This window comes from Heloderma suspectum, chromosome 3 (genome assembly GCF_057233095.1).
Source record: "Heloderma suspectum isolate Gila_16-S chromosome 3, 16-S_ref, whole genome shotgun sequence".
Taxonomy (NCBI): Eukaryota; Metazoa; Chordata; class Lepidosauria; order Squamata; family Helodermatidae; genus Heloderma; species Heloderma suspectum.
In genome coordinates, this window is record NC_139460.1 from 292,957,509 (window position 1) to 292,972,578 (window position 15,070).

At 45.8% G+C, this 15,070-nt stretch overlaps 1 protein-coding gene across 1 annotated transcript in view; it reads left to right on the forward strand.

Moving 5' to 3' along the window:
* The first annotated feature begins 1,419 nt into the window (after positions 1-1,419).
* AADAC (arylacetamide deacetylase) overlaps positions 1,420-15,070 on the forward strand; it is a 50,906-nt gene continuing 37,255 nt past the window's right edge. The window contains exon 1 of the mRNA XM_084842045.1: positions 1,420-1,625. Coding sequence (XP_084698171.1) covers positions 1,488-1,625 — 138 coding nt within the window. The 5' untranslated portion in view covers positions 1,420-1,487. The remainder of the gene's footprint in view (positions 1,626-15,070) is intronic.

A 15,070-nucleotide genomic window follows, 5' to 3' on the forward strand; every position in this document is an offset into this window, starting at 1 on the left:
AGTTAGCCTAGCCAGATAGCCTCCCTTTCAAACTGTGGGCAACTTTCGGTGATCCCATTTGAATCCCCAAGAGGCATTCCTTTGATCTGCAACTTTCTCAGCGTAGCCTAACAATGCTTGATTCCCAGCACAGACACCTGTAGTTTAAGGCAAATAGAGCTCCACTTCCCAGGCACATCTGAGACTCTGATAGTGGGCGCTATTTGTAGTGGGCCCTATTTAGTGTAGTGGGCGCTATTTGCGTTCCTTTTTTATTCGCCATTTTAGCCTACGTAAATATTTACGTAGGCTAAAACGGTGAATCAAAAAGGGACGCAAATAGCGCCTGCTATGCTATTTGCGTTCCCCTTTGTTTTCGCCATAATAGTCTACGTAAATATTTATGTAGACTAAGACGGAGAAAAATAAGGAACGCAAAAGGCGGCGGCCGTAGCCACCGCCATTTGCATACGCGTTTTTTTTTTTTTTTTTTTTACCCAGAGCCCTCTGCGGCCGGAAATCAGTCTGCGGACGGCTCTGTCCTGTCCTGGGCTGGGCTGGGCCTGGCTGGCTGCTCCGCGGAGCCGCCGCGGAGCACAGCCGGCCGTCGAGGATTCCGGGGGGGGAGGAACGGATCGCCTTCCCCCTGTTGAGGATTCCGGGGGGAGGGACGGAACACTTCTCCCCCACCATAAACATAATCCACGGAAAGGTAAGTGACTTTCGTACATCCTTACATGTTACATGACTTTGCAAATGTATAGAATTGCTTAAGAAGGTCTTTCTGCAGGAATCCAGAATCATTAAGTTCAAAAAGATGAAGCAGCATTACTTCAGGACTTACCAATAATCTAATTGAGCTTTTAACAGGAAATCCTGATTATGTTACCGAATGTTAAAGGTCGAGTGACTGCCAATACAACAGAAGCATATAGGTATTGTCTCATAAAGCTTTTATTGTAGTTTACTAGAGCGAGCATGATATAAACTTTTCTACCCACCCTTGGGTTGTAAATCCTGCCATACTGGTTTCTCTCATTTGCTCTCTTCCCCACCTTGCAATCCACATTCCCTTTTTTGCTAAATGAAGGAGGTTCCCAGAACAAATTAGTTTCAAAATCATAATTTGCATATTTTCTCAGTTTAATTTCCCCAATCAGCTTCAAGCCTTCAGAATCAGGAGAGCGATTCTGCCTGACAGAACTAATAACTGCAATTTTTTTCTTTTGTTTTGCTTTGATATTGAAACTTAAGCACTGAATAATAAAGCCAAGTCAACTAATCCTGTTGCTGGTGACTGAATGCATGCTAAAGGATTACATGTTCTTTTGGCCTCTGGCATAAAAGCATAATTTTTTCCCTAGCAATCAAAGGAGAGCTGACCTCTTGGGCATGATCTGTATGTAACAGCTGACTAACTTTGTTGCTGTCAGCTGACTTGTCACTGTTAAGACTGGTTGAGACTATTCAATGGGAGTCAGTCTTGAACGACGTGAGTATAGTAAAAGATGGGAAACAAATCACTGTACCTTCTGATTGCTTCTATTTTGGTTGCGTATTACATTTACAGCCCCATTCCAGAGAATGTGGAGGAACGCTGGAAACTGATGTTAATCGGTGCTGGCTTTAGAACTGTAGGACATGTGGTAAGTTTAGACATTTATTTATTCTAGGCATCTGCACCTGAGATTGCTCTGATTCAAAAGATGTATGTTTAGGGAATTCAGGCAACAAGGAACAAAGAAAGAACGCAGAAGATTGGGATTATGCAAAATTAGACACCAGGTATTATGACACTAAACAAATTAAAAGATATACTAGAATGTATATGTTTATATCTCTCTCTGGACCTAAATGTTCTATAAAAACGAATATAAAAGGAAGGGAAGCTACCTGTTTGTTAGACTGTATAGCTTTACGTGATACTGCAGTCTGTTTGCTCTCTTAATTCTAGAGCTGTTTTAGAAATATGAGCGTCCCACTTTTGAGGCAGAGAAATTCAAAGCAGTCTTTGATAATGGATATAATTACCACGTTTCCCATTTTATACACATGCTTTACTCTGCATGAGTGTTGCTATAAATAAACAGTGCTAATTCTAGAAGTAATCAATCAAATGTAAAGCTCTTAGAATTTTCCTCAGCACTGATGTAATTTCTAATTGAAATCTTGTGTGTGTTGGAGAGGGGAAGTAACTCTGCTAATATGCGACATGCCAGATGCTGCAATTATGGCTATGCAGCAATGGAGTATAGGTTTAAATTACTTTTCTCTTATGTATCTGTTTGAGTTACATACATTTACCATTTTCACCAGCTTGGTATAGTTTCCCACTTCTCAACTGATAGTATGTGGAAGTTGTTGAGCATTTTGCCTCTGAGTTATATCTTGTTCACATATGCAAAAAAGAGGATCTGATTGTTGTTGTTGTTCAGTCGTGTCCAACTCTTCGTGACCCCATGGACCATAGCACGCCAGGCCTTCCTGTCCTGCGCTCTCTCCTGGAGCATGCTCAAGTCCATATTCATTGCATCAGTGATGCTATCTAGCCATCTCATCCTCTTCTGTCCCCTTCTCCTTTTGCCTTCAGTCTTTCCCAGCATCAGGGTCTTTTCCAGAGAGTTTTCTCTTCGCATTAGGTGGCCAAAATATTTGAGCTTCAGCTTCAGTATCTTTCCTTCCAATGAGCACTCAGGCTTGATTTCCTTTAGGATGGACTGATTTGACCTCCTTGCAGTCCAGGGGACTTGTAAGAGTCTTCTCCAGCACCACAGTTTGAAAGCATCAATTCTTCAGCACTCAGCCTTCCTTATAGTCCAGCTCTCACAGCCATATGTTACTACTGGGAAAACCATAGCTTTGATTAGACAGACCTTTGTCGGCAAGGTGATGTCTCTGCTTCTTACTATGCTGTCTAGGTTTGCCATAGCTTTCCTCCCAAGGAGCAAGCGTCTTTTAATTTCATGGCTACAGTCACCGTCTGCGGTGATCTTGGAATGGATGCCAAGAAAATAAAATCTGTCACTGCTTCCATTTCTTCCCTTTCCATATGCCAGGAAGTGATGGGGCCAGATGCCATGATCTCAATTTTTTTAATGTTGAGTTTCAAACCACCTTTTGCACTTTCCTCTTTCACCTTCAACAAGAGGCTCTTTAGATCCTCTTCACTTTCTGCCATTAGGGTGGTATAATCTGTGTATCAGAGGTTGTTGATAATTCTCCTGGCAATCTTAATTCCTACCTGTGATTCATCCAACCCGGCGTTTCTCATGATGTACTCTGCATATAAGTTAAATAAGCAGGGCGACAATATGCAGCCTTGTCGTACTCCTTTCCCAATTTTGAACCAATCGGTTGTTCCATGTCTGGTTCTTACTGTTCCTTCTTGACCCTCGTACAGGTTTCTCAGGAGACAGGTAAGGTGGTCTGATACCCCCATCTCTTTCAGAATTTGCCACAGTTTGTTGTGATCCACACAATCAAAGGCTTTAGCGTAGTCAATGAAGCAGAAATAGACGTTTTTCTGGAATTCTCTTGCTTTCTCCATGATCCAGCGAAAGTTGGTGATTTGCTCTCTAGTTCCTCTGCCTCTTCGAAACCCAGCTTGTACTTCTGGTAGTTCTCAGTTCGCATACTGCTGAAGCCTAGCTTGTAGGATTTTGAGCATAACCTTGCTGGCATGTGAAATGAGCACAATTGTACTGTAGTTTGAACACTCTTTGGCATTGCCCTTCTTTGGAATTGGAATGTAAACTGATCTTTTCCAGTCTTGTGGCCACTGTTGAGTGTTCCAAATTGGTTGGCATATTGAGTGCAGCACTTTAACAGCATCGTCTTTTAGGATTTTAAATAGCTCAGCTGGAATACTGTCATCTCCGCTAGCTTTGTTGTTAGTAATGCTTCCTAAGGCCCACTTGACTTCACTCTCTAGTATGTCCGGCTCAAGTTCAGTGACCGCACTATCATGGCTATCAGGGACATTCAGATCTTTCCTGTATATTCTGTGTATTCTTTCCACCTCTTCTTAATCTCATCTGCTTCTGTTAGGTCCCTGCCTTCTTTGACCTTTATCATGCCCATCTTTGCACAAAACGTTCCCTTGAGATCTCCGATTTTCTTGAAGAGATCTCTAGTCTTTCCCATTCTATTGTTTTCTTCAATTTCTTTGCATTGTTCATTTAAGAAGGCCTTCTGGTCTCTCCTTGCTGTTCTCTGGAACTCTGCATTCAGTTGGATATATCTTCCCCTTTCTCCCTTGCTTTTCGCTTCCCTTCTTTCCTCAGCTACTTGTAAAGACTCCTCAGACAGCCACTTGGCTTTCTTGCATTTCTTTTTCTTTGGGATGGATTGAGTTGCTGCCTCCTGAACAATGTTATGGACCTCCGTCCATAGTTCCTCAGGCACTCTGTCTATCAGGTCTAATCCCTTAAATAAATTTATTTATTTATTTATTTCATTTCTCTACTGCCCAATAGCCGAAGCTCTCTGGGCAGTTCACAAAAATTAAAACCAAACAACACACAATAAAACAATTTAAAATATATAGAACATTAAAACCACAATATAACAATACAACCACAATAAAACCTAGCAGCAGTGCAGGGGTTTAAAATACAGATTTTAAACAGCAAAACTAAAAATTTAGAAAGCTAAAATGCTAAAATGCCTGGGAAAATAAAAAGGTCTTCACCTGGCGCCGAAAGGAATACAATGTAGGTGCCAGGCGAACCTCACTAGGGAGCTCATTCCAGAGCCGGGGTGCCACAGCAGAAAAAGCCCTCCTCCTAGTAGCCACCCGCCTCACTTCCTTTGGCAGGGGCTCACGGAGAAGGGCCTCTGATGATGACCTTAAGGTCTGGGCAGGCACATATGGGAGGAGGCGATCCTTCAGGTAACCTGGCCCCAAGCCGTTAAGGGCTTTGAATGTTAACACCAGCACTTTGAATCGGGCTTGGAAATGCACTGGCAGCCAGTGCAGCTGAAAAAGTACTGGCGTAATATGAGCTCACAGGCCAGTCCCTGTTAACAATCTTGCTGCCCTATTTTGGACCAGCTGAAGTTTCCGGACCGTTTTCAAAGGCAGCCCCACGTATAACACGTATAAATCTATTCCTCACCTCCACTGTATATTCATAAGGGATATGATTTAGGTCATACCTGAAAGGTTTAGTGGTTTTCCCTACGTTCTTCAATTTAAGCTGAAATTTTGCAACAAGAAGCTCATGATCTGAGCCACAGTCAGCTCCAGGTCTTGTTTTTACTGACTGTATGGAGCTTCTCCATCTTTGGCTGCAAAGGACATAATCAATCTGATTTCGATATTGATCATCTGGTGATGTCCATGTGTAGAGTCGCCTCTTGTGCTGTTGGAAAAGAGTGTTTGCTATGATCAGCGTGTTCTCTTGGCAAAAATTAGCCTTTGTCCTGCTTCATTTTGTACACCAAGGCCACGCTTGCCTGTTATCCCGGTTATTTCTTGACTTCCTACTTTAGCATTCCAATCCCCTATAATGAAGAGGACTTTTTTTTTTGGTGTTAGTTCTAGAAGGTGTTGTAGGTCTTCATAGAACCGATCAACCTCAGCTTCTTCGGCCTCAGTGGTTGGGTCATAGCCTTGAATTACTGTGATGTTGAATGGTTTGCCTTGGATTCGTACTGAGATCATTCTATCGTTTTTGAGATTGTACCCCAGTACTGCTTTTCCCACCCTTTTGTTGACTATGAGTGCTACTCCATTTTTTCTAAGGGATTCTTGCCCACCGTAGTAGATATGATGGTCACCTGAATTAAATTTGCCCATGCGTGTCCATTTTAGTTCACTGATTCCCAAGATATCGATGTTCAATCTTGCCATCTCATGTCTGACCACCTCCAGCTTACCTTGATTCATTGATCTGACATTCCAGGTTCCTAAACAATATTGTTCTTTACAGCATCAGACTTTCTTTTCGCCACCACACACATCCACAGCTGAGTGTCCTTTCGACTGAGGCCTAGCCACTACACTCTTTCTGGCGCTACTTGGAAATACCCTCTGCTCTTCCCCAGTAGTATATTGGACACCTTCCGACCTGAGGGGCTCATCTTCCGGCGTCATCTCTTTTAGCCTTGTGATACGTTCCATGGGGTTTTCTTGGCAAGAATACTGGAGTGGGTTGCCATTTCCTTCTCCAGTGGACCACATTTTGTCAGAACTCTCCGCCATGACCTGTCCATCTTGGGTGGCCCTGCACGGCATAGCTTATGGCTTCACTGAGTTACGCAAGCCCTTTCGCCACAACAAGGCAGTGATCCATGAAGGGGGAGGATCTGATACCTGCATTTAATCACCATCTATAAAGCATCAGAGAGGTATGGGAATCCTAAAGTGAGGATTTATTTCTTTGTGCTCATTTATTTTTCTTTTGCTTTGCCTGCTGATTTCCAACCAATGCAATAAACACTGAACAGCTATTTGCATGCTGTTGAGAGAACAGCTTTCTGAGCACTTGCTGAGGTGTGCAAAAGAGCCACTCTGGAGTTGCATGTGCAGTGTGGCGTCAGCTTTCATGTGATGGCCTGGGTTCCTGGAGTGTCTGCCCTATCTCAGGAGGTCATGAAAACATACCCTTAGGAAGTGGAAAACAAAGAACCTAGCAAGGAGTGACATGGCAGAGTAAGCAAGAAAAGGCCAATTCAAAGCAAGGCAGGGGGAATCAATACATAGCCAGGCAGAGGATATTTGTATAGGTAGGTGTATGACAAAATAAACTAAGGAGAAGTAGTAATAACTGACCTGGAGGTGGAGGCGGGATAGGTACATAGGGGTTAGGTGGGATTGCCAAATTCCATATGAACAGAGAGTGCCTGTGTTTGGAATAGTTGTGTTAAAAGGAGAATTTTGGTAGGTGCTTTCCCTATATACTATATACTATGATGGAAGAAGCAGTATGTGTCAGAGTTCTCTTTCCACTAAGGCACAAGAGCCATAAAGGGCATAGCAACTCTAGGGAACAAGCGAAAGAGGGTCCAGTTCCACTATGGGACAGAACTCCTGTTCCTTTAGGGAGAACTTTGACAAGTCCAGCTTTTCCTATCATAACTCTTGCTGTCTCTTTAACCTTGACTATTGAATTAAGGCTCCACATATTGGAAATGTGTTTTTTAACATGGGTTATGTATCTGCATGGCAGTGTTCTTAACACAGGCCTGCATGTGGGGTTCTTCTAGTCTAAGGAGGAGTGATTCTGAAGGCTGAGCTTACCTAAGGCTACTTAAGATACAGGACACAGTTAATTTGTTATGTTTGAACACTGTGGAAGCCCTTTTCATATTTATTTTTTAAATATCGCAAGCACAATGAAGGCATGTGCGGGGAGAGGGACAGTGGCATCATGGTAGCAGATTTAGGGATGGACAAATCTCTCAATTTCTTTTTCTTTCAGTTTCTCACTTTTCTAATTTTACGTTCAGCTTGTCCTAAACTTGGAGAATTTTTCCAACTCAACTTGGGTTTGTCTTGAACTTTTAAAAAACATATGCACAGAAATGTATATACATTTCTCCTAATATGTGCATTTTTATACACAATTTTGCTTAAAATACACATTTTTGCAAGCCGTTTCCCTAAAATAGTGCATTTATGTGCATATTTTTTATTGGACAATCCCACTGCACAATTCAGAGAGGAGCGAATTTTGAAGGATAGCTGAGTTTTGGTTCACATATAGATTCAAAAGTGCAAAATTAGGTAAGTTCACATTAAAATGCCAACAGAACAAATTTCTCCCCCATCCATTATGCAGCTGTATTCAAAGAGGGGTCTTCATGCATTTGGCAGCCTTGCATTGGCCATGCTGGTTGGGGATGATGGGAGTTGTAGTTAAGACATCTGAAGAGAAGACTGCCAAGCAAACATCAAGCCCTGCCCTTAATCTTTGCCCCAGTCATCTTGTACACTGACAGTTTTGTAGCTAAAGTGTGAATACCTGTTCCTCAGGTATTCTATAGGCAAGGCACTAAAGTCATAGATCACTGGGACAAAAGGAACGGGTTGTTCCTGCCCACTTGATAAAACCACTTGTCACATTGCAGGGAGAGGCTACTCATTGTAAAAACTGTGTATGTGTACACCTGCAAGTTTGCTTTGTTCCAAAGCTGGCTCATCCTAAGCATGTTTATTCAGAAGTAAGTCTTGCTGAGTCCAATAGAGGTTACTTCTGGCTGAGTATGCTTGGGATTGCAGTCTTTCCCTCTCTTGAAGGGTGTCTCTGTGCATGACTAGTTTCTTTTGCCAAAAAATGCACATTTGTTTCTCATTTATTGTGCGCAGTCCTCAAAGGCAAGCTTCAGCCTATGGGGTGTTGGCACTTCTTGCATTTCCCAAAGAATCAAAGGGTGATATATCTCCTGCCTGGGAAATTGTTGTATGCAAAGCAGCACATTCATTGTTGCTGTGGTTGCACAAGCATGACAGGCGCCTGTGATGTCCTTGGGAGGAGCCCTTAGGCTCCCCATGTCTTCCAGTCTCCTCAAAATTATTAGTAAGCTAAGATTATCCATGCAGCTGGCTTAAACCTGTCTCTCTCATACAAAAAGGCTAAAATGGCCCACCAATTTGCATAGCTTTGCCATTTATAACAGGCTGGGTCTTTTTTTAGGGCTGTGTTTGGACCCCCTGATCGGACTTGGAGGCCACGTCAGAGCTTCTGAGACAGGCCCAACTTGCTTCGGGCTGATTCAGCAGGCCCCTGACTGGCCTCAGCCTACGAAGATGAAGTGAGATTTGAACATCTGAATCCCACTGTCCCCCAACACGCCGCCCAGCCCCCAGCTCCTTCCCTGGGCCCTTAGGCTTGTTCCATGTGTGTGTGTGGGGTGCCACCGGGGGAGCCACTGCCACTGGCACTGCTGGGGGGAGCTGCTGCTGACACCAGAGGAGCCACTGCCAGGGTCGCTGGCACAGGGGAGCCACCGTTGCCGCCGCCACGGGGGGAGCCATTGCTGCCACCAGCTCCTAAAGCCCTCTGGACATATGCCAGCAGCTGTCTTGTCGTTCGGGGGATGTGGGGAGCCATTTTTAAAATGGCAGCTCCCTGTATTTCTCAGAACCATGTGGCGTTGCTATGTAATTGCATAGTGAACTATCTACACCTTCTCTATGTGTAGGATGAATGGAGGGGGGAGTCAGATGAGCCAGACCACACCCCAGATTTCACATGCTACTGACCCCACCCCTTTGTCACCCGTAAGTTCAACACAACTTCTTGAAATGGCTGCTTACGCACTTGAATGCACATAGACAATCAGGGCTCCTGACTGAGTGAGGTTTCTATACATGTTTCACTGTAGCTGTTCAGAGGTTTCACATGGACACCACCTTCATCCTGCCAATCAGTCTTGACGACAGCAATCAGTATGCAGAAGCCAGTCTGAAATTTGGAATTCAGCTGAAGGCCTCAGTCAGCAAATTGTGCTGGGAGAACAAGTTGTGTCATTTTGTTGTTGACATTTCTGTAGCACCCAATAACCAAAGCTCTCTAGGCAGTTTACAAAGATTATGCAACCCCATGCATGTTTAGACAGAAAAAACGCCTACGACTCCCAGCATGCCCCAGCCAGCAAGGGATTGTGCCCTTAGATGCACATTGCCCGAGCCCCATCTTCGCAATCAGGTGTCCTCCAGATGTCTTGGACTACAGCTCCCATCAACCCCAGTCAGCAATGGTAAATGGTCAGGTATTATGGGGGTTGGTCCACAACAACTGGAGGGTACCAGGTTGCTTTCATGTTCCCTAAAGGATCCTTTTAAGTGTGATGGCAACCACCATCTTGAGGCATAAAGGACTGTGGGGTAAACTGGTTGTGTGTACAGATGTAGTCTATCCATATTGCATTGTTTGTAGTCGATGGTGCATCCCCCATATACATTGGGATGTGCAGTTGAATGACAAGGAATGTGACATGGCTAGAGAGCATCACAAATGTACAGCGAAGTGTACCCTTTCCCCAACAACATGCCATCTTTTCTTACACGCCCTTTGATCACAAGTTCTTGATAATGCGTGCCGAGGTGACATCAGGAAGTGTTGCCAGACAGGCCTATGGTTTAACCATCACTTTTTTCTAAGCCTTGTCACATGGATTCTGGACTCTAGGATTGCTGGCAATTCTTCCAGGCCTTGGATTGCAAAGCAACTCTTTCTCAGTGCTGAAACAACATGCCTGATGTTGGACAAATGTTTTCTATGCTTCGGTTCTTGTGTGTAAATAAGATTGTTTCATTCATTGATGTTGCCTGTGCTACCAGCAGGATGATCTAGGGATGGCGGAGAAATCTGGCCCCCTGGAGTCCGTGGCAGAATGGACTACCCCCCTGCCACCCCCCAAAATCCCCCTGGGACAGAACCTACCTGGTGGTGGCTGGTCCAGGTCGCCATCTTCGTTCCGCAACCATCCGCCGCTAGGCTGCGGAACAAAATGGAGTCTGGCGTAGGGGACGCCATTTGCATCCCTGCCGTTGGCCGTGATTGGCTATGTAAATATTTACGTAGTCTATCACGGCAAAGAGCAGGGACGCAAATGGCGTAGCGGACACCATTTACGTCCCTGCCATTGGCCATGATTGGCTGCGTAAATATTTACATAGCCAATCATGGCCAACAGTTAAAGCTAGTGCACCAGCTGTGACTGTTCCTGAGCATCCAGGCTCAGGGTTGAATCCAGAAGTACACCCAAGCTATAAACTTGTGTCTTCAGGGGGAGTGTAACCCCATCCAGCACAAGCTGAATCTCTGTTCCGTGATCTACCTTTCAACTGACCAGGAGCACCTCTGCTTTGTCTGGATTAAGCTTCAATTTATTTGCCCTCATCCCGTCCATTACTGCTGACAGACACCCATTTAGCAGTGGCACAGCTTCCTTGGAATTAGATGGAAAGTAAAAGTAGAGTTGGGTGTCATCAGTATACTGGTGACACCGAACCCCAAAACTCTGGACAACCTCTCCCAGTGGTTTCATGTATATTTTAAATAGCATGGGGGGAAAAATAGAACCTTGAGGAACTCCACAGGCTAATGGCCAGGGAGTTGAACAGAAGCCCCCCAGCACCACCTTCTGGGTCTGCCCCTCCAAGAAGGAACGGAGCCACTGTAAAACAGTGCCTCCAAGCCCCATCCCAGCAAGACAGCCCAGAAGGATATCATGGTCAATGGTACTGATAACTGCTGAGAGGTCCAGCAGAATCAACAGGGACACACTCCCCTGTCTAGTTCCTGGCATAGGTCATCCACCAAGGCGACCAAAGCTGTTTTTGTCCCGTAACCGAGTCTGAAGCCAGATTGAAATGGGTCTAGTTAATCTGTCTCATCAAGGAATCCCTGGAGTTGGGAGGCCACCACGCGCTCCAATATCTTGCCCAGAAATTGAATACTGGAGACTGGCCAATAATTATCCAATATGGTTTGGTTCAGGGAGGGCTTTTTAAACAGAGGTCTGACCATCACCTCCTTCAGACAGGCTGGAACTTTGCCTTGACTAAGGGAGGCATTCACCACTCCACTTACCCACTTGGCCAGTCTACCTCTGGCTGCTTTTATGAGCTGGGAAGGGCAAGGCTCTAGAACACAGGTGGTGGCTCTCAACTCTCCCAGGATCCTGTCCACATCCTCAGGCTGTACAAATTGAAAAGTATCTAACAACACTGGACAAGCAGGGGCCACAGTTACATCCACTGGGTCTGTATCAACTATAGCATCCAAGTCAGAGCAGATCCAAGCGATTTTCTCGGCAAAGTGCTCAGCAGGCTGCTGAGAGGTTTAAATTCTCCTCTTGTGGGCTAGTGAATAAAAGACCCCTGACCACTTGAAACAGCTCCACTGGATGGCTCTTTGCAGACGCAATAGTGGCAGAATTTTTGTTGTTGTTGCCTGTATTGCCACAGAGTAGGCCTTCACAGAGTAGGCCTTCGAATAGGCTCTAGCCTGTGCTCGATCGGATTCACTCTGAGTTTTCTGCCAACATCGCTCTAGTCATCTTCTCATGTGTCTCATCGCCTCCAGCTCTCTAGAAAACCAGAGTGCTGCTGTGGCTCTATTTCATGAGAGAGAATGCTAAGGAGCAATTGTGTCCATGGCTCTGGTTGTTTCTCCATTCCAGAGATTGGCCAGGGCTTCAACAGAATCATCTGCCAAGCTGAAGCAACAGGAAAATCCGCAACAGCCATCAGGAAACTATTCGGATCTATCAGCCTCCTGGGGCAGACCATCTTAATCAGCCCTCCACCCCTGCAGAGGTTCCAAGTGCCAGCAAGTCTAAACCCCACCAGGTAGTGATCTGTCCATGGCAACGGAACTATACAGAGTTCCTCCACTTTCAGATCACTATCAACCCCATCCAGCTCAGAAAACGAGGTCCAGAGTGTGCCCAGCAGCATGGGCGGGGCCAGATACCTTTTGGGACAGACCCATGGTTGTCATGGTGGACATGAAGTCCTGAGCCACTCCCAACAGGGCAGCCTCAGAATGGATGTTGAAATCCCCCAGCACGGTTCTCCAACACCAACCTCGAGACTACCCCAGCTAGCTCAGGAAGGGAAACTGTTGAGCAGCGGGGTGGACAGTACACCAACAGAATCTCTATTCTGTCCTGGGCACCCACCTTCAAATACACATACTTGAACCCAGCAGACTGTGGGATAGGGCACCTGGTCAGGGGGGTCGAATCCCGATAGACCACTGCCACTCCACCTCCCTGCTCCCCAGGTCTTGCCTGCTGCTGGACAGAGAATCCTGGAAGGCAGAGCTGAAAGAGATTACCCCTCCCCACTTCATCCAACCAGGGCTGGATCTACACTTACCGCCTTTTTTCGCTTCCAATGAGGTTTCACCGCTCACCTTTCACACTATGCATTAGCCACCTCGAATTGGAACTGGAATTTCCCACTTCCATGCTCCCACTTTCAATACCCTAATATCCCAGTATTTCCCCTTAATGTGCTCTGATCTTCCGCCTTTGCTACTGTTTCTGGTTGTAGTCCCCTTCCCCGCATGTCCATATATGGCAGTGTTTGTATTTCTCTCCTGTCCAATCACAGCTCTCGACGGCCCCATGTCTTCTTCTGGCTACTGATTGCATCACGTCCTCAGCAGCCCCCGTTTCCTCAGCAACAAGCAAAGGGCTGGATGTGCGCATGCTTGTCTGATCTTGGAAGCTAAGCGGGGTTGGTCCCGGTCAGTGCTTGGATGGGCGACTACCTGGGAATCAGGCTTCCTGCCCTGAGCAGGAGGTTGTTGTATCCCTCCAAATAAGATTAAGTTTTACTCCCCCCTATCCCCCGCTCTGGATGTTTTGTTTTGTTTTTAATTCAGGTGTTATCGTCGCAGAATCGGGGCTTCTCCGCAATGTTTTTTTTCCTAATTGAGGTATGATCTTCGAAGCTTCCACCTTGTGAAGCTTCACAGCTTCGAAGCTTTGAAGATCATGCCTCAATTAGAAAAAAAATTGCAGATAAGCCCCGATTCTGCGAGGATAATGCCTGATTTTTTTTTTAAAAAACATCCAGAGTGGGGGATAGGAGCTGGTAAAACTTAATCTCATTTGAAGGGATACAACAACCCCCTGCTCAGGGCAGGAAGCCTGATTCCCAGGCGGTCTCCCATCCAAGCACTGACCAGGGCCGACCCCACTTAGCATCCGAGATCAGACAAGCGCATGCAGGAAAAGGGCAGGAAAACAGCACAGCACTCGAGTGTGAACCGAGCTCACGCATTCGATGAAGCACTGCAATGGGGAAAATGGGTGAGTGTGAATAATCACATTTTAATGCGAGAGCGTTTAACCCGATGGGACACCGAATTCATTGCGATAGCGGGCGCAATGTAGATCGGCCCCAGGTCTCTGTAATACAGGCCAGGTTGGTGTGTTCATCCAGGATCAAGTCCTTCTTAGCAGTTGTTTTACCATTCACCAACCTGGCATTCAGCAGGCACAGTTTCAACCCAGGGGGTCTGTTGCCAGGGCCATCCAGGTTATTTGAGTTGGGAGACAATTTGGGGACAGTCAGCACTCTATTGTTATACATTCTGCCTTTAGAGTGTGACTGTCTTCCCCCTCTGTATCTGCCTCTGCCCTGTAGAACTGTGACGGCTGCTCCTTGGCTCCCGACACCTTCTCCCTTCTTTAAAAAACCCATCTCTACTGCAGGCTGTCCTGTAGGCCACACTGAGGCAAACAGTCCCCCTCCCTCCTTTCAAGCAGGGGGACAGGCCCTCACCCTTGTGTTCCCCCAAAATGGTTCCCCCAAAAGGGAGGTTGAACCCCAGCAAGGTAGCAGCAGCAGAAGCACTGGGTCTTACTTGCCTTGCAACACTGTAGAGCTTCCTCCCCTTTGCAAGCAGTGATGGAAGGTTGTTGGGATACTAGGCCATTCCTATGCTGAAATAACAACCATGTCATCCATGTAATTTCTTTTAGATTTATTTTCTTCCTCCCATTGCTGTGGAATTTATCTCCCCCTTAGCCTATGAATGAAAAATCAGATTGGAGACAGGGAACTTTTGATCTTAGAAAGGACTGGAGGATAAAAGGTTAATGGATGTTCCCTGCCCCCCCTTTCAGTCAAAAACAGCTGAGGCCAGGCTACTTTAGGGTAAAAAAACATAGAAAAAAGAATGACAGCACTCCACTTAATCCTGTAGTTTGAGCCTGAGTTTACTGAAGAATTAGGAGTTATTTCTACAAGTTTCAAGAGTCACATTTGGGCATTATCTTCTCAAATGATTAACATAACCTGAGGGAGATAGTGGGGCAACACCCTCAGGCCCCACCAACCTTGCCACCCTCACCATTCATGGTTTGTGGGGGAGAAGGACTAAACAGGGGAGCTTGGTCATGTCTCCACCCATAGGCTCCCCCTGTGATGTAGAAGTTCGCAAGAGTTCCGACCTTCTCCCCCCAAAGTGTGGATAGCAGGGGGTAAGACTGGTACATCACAATGGTGAGGGTGGGATAATGCCCCCAGAGGGCTAAATTCTCTTTTGATGATATACTTTGGGCTTGTATTGTCAATTTGCATCCCACTACAGGGCCAGACTGATTGTTTTGTGCCTTACAG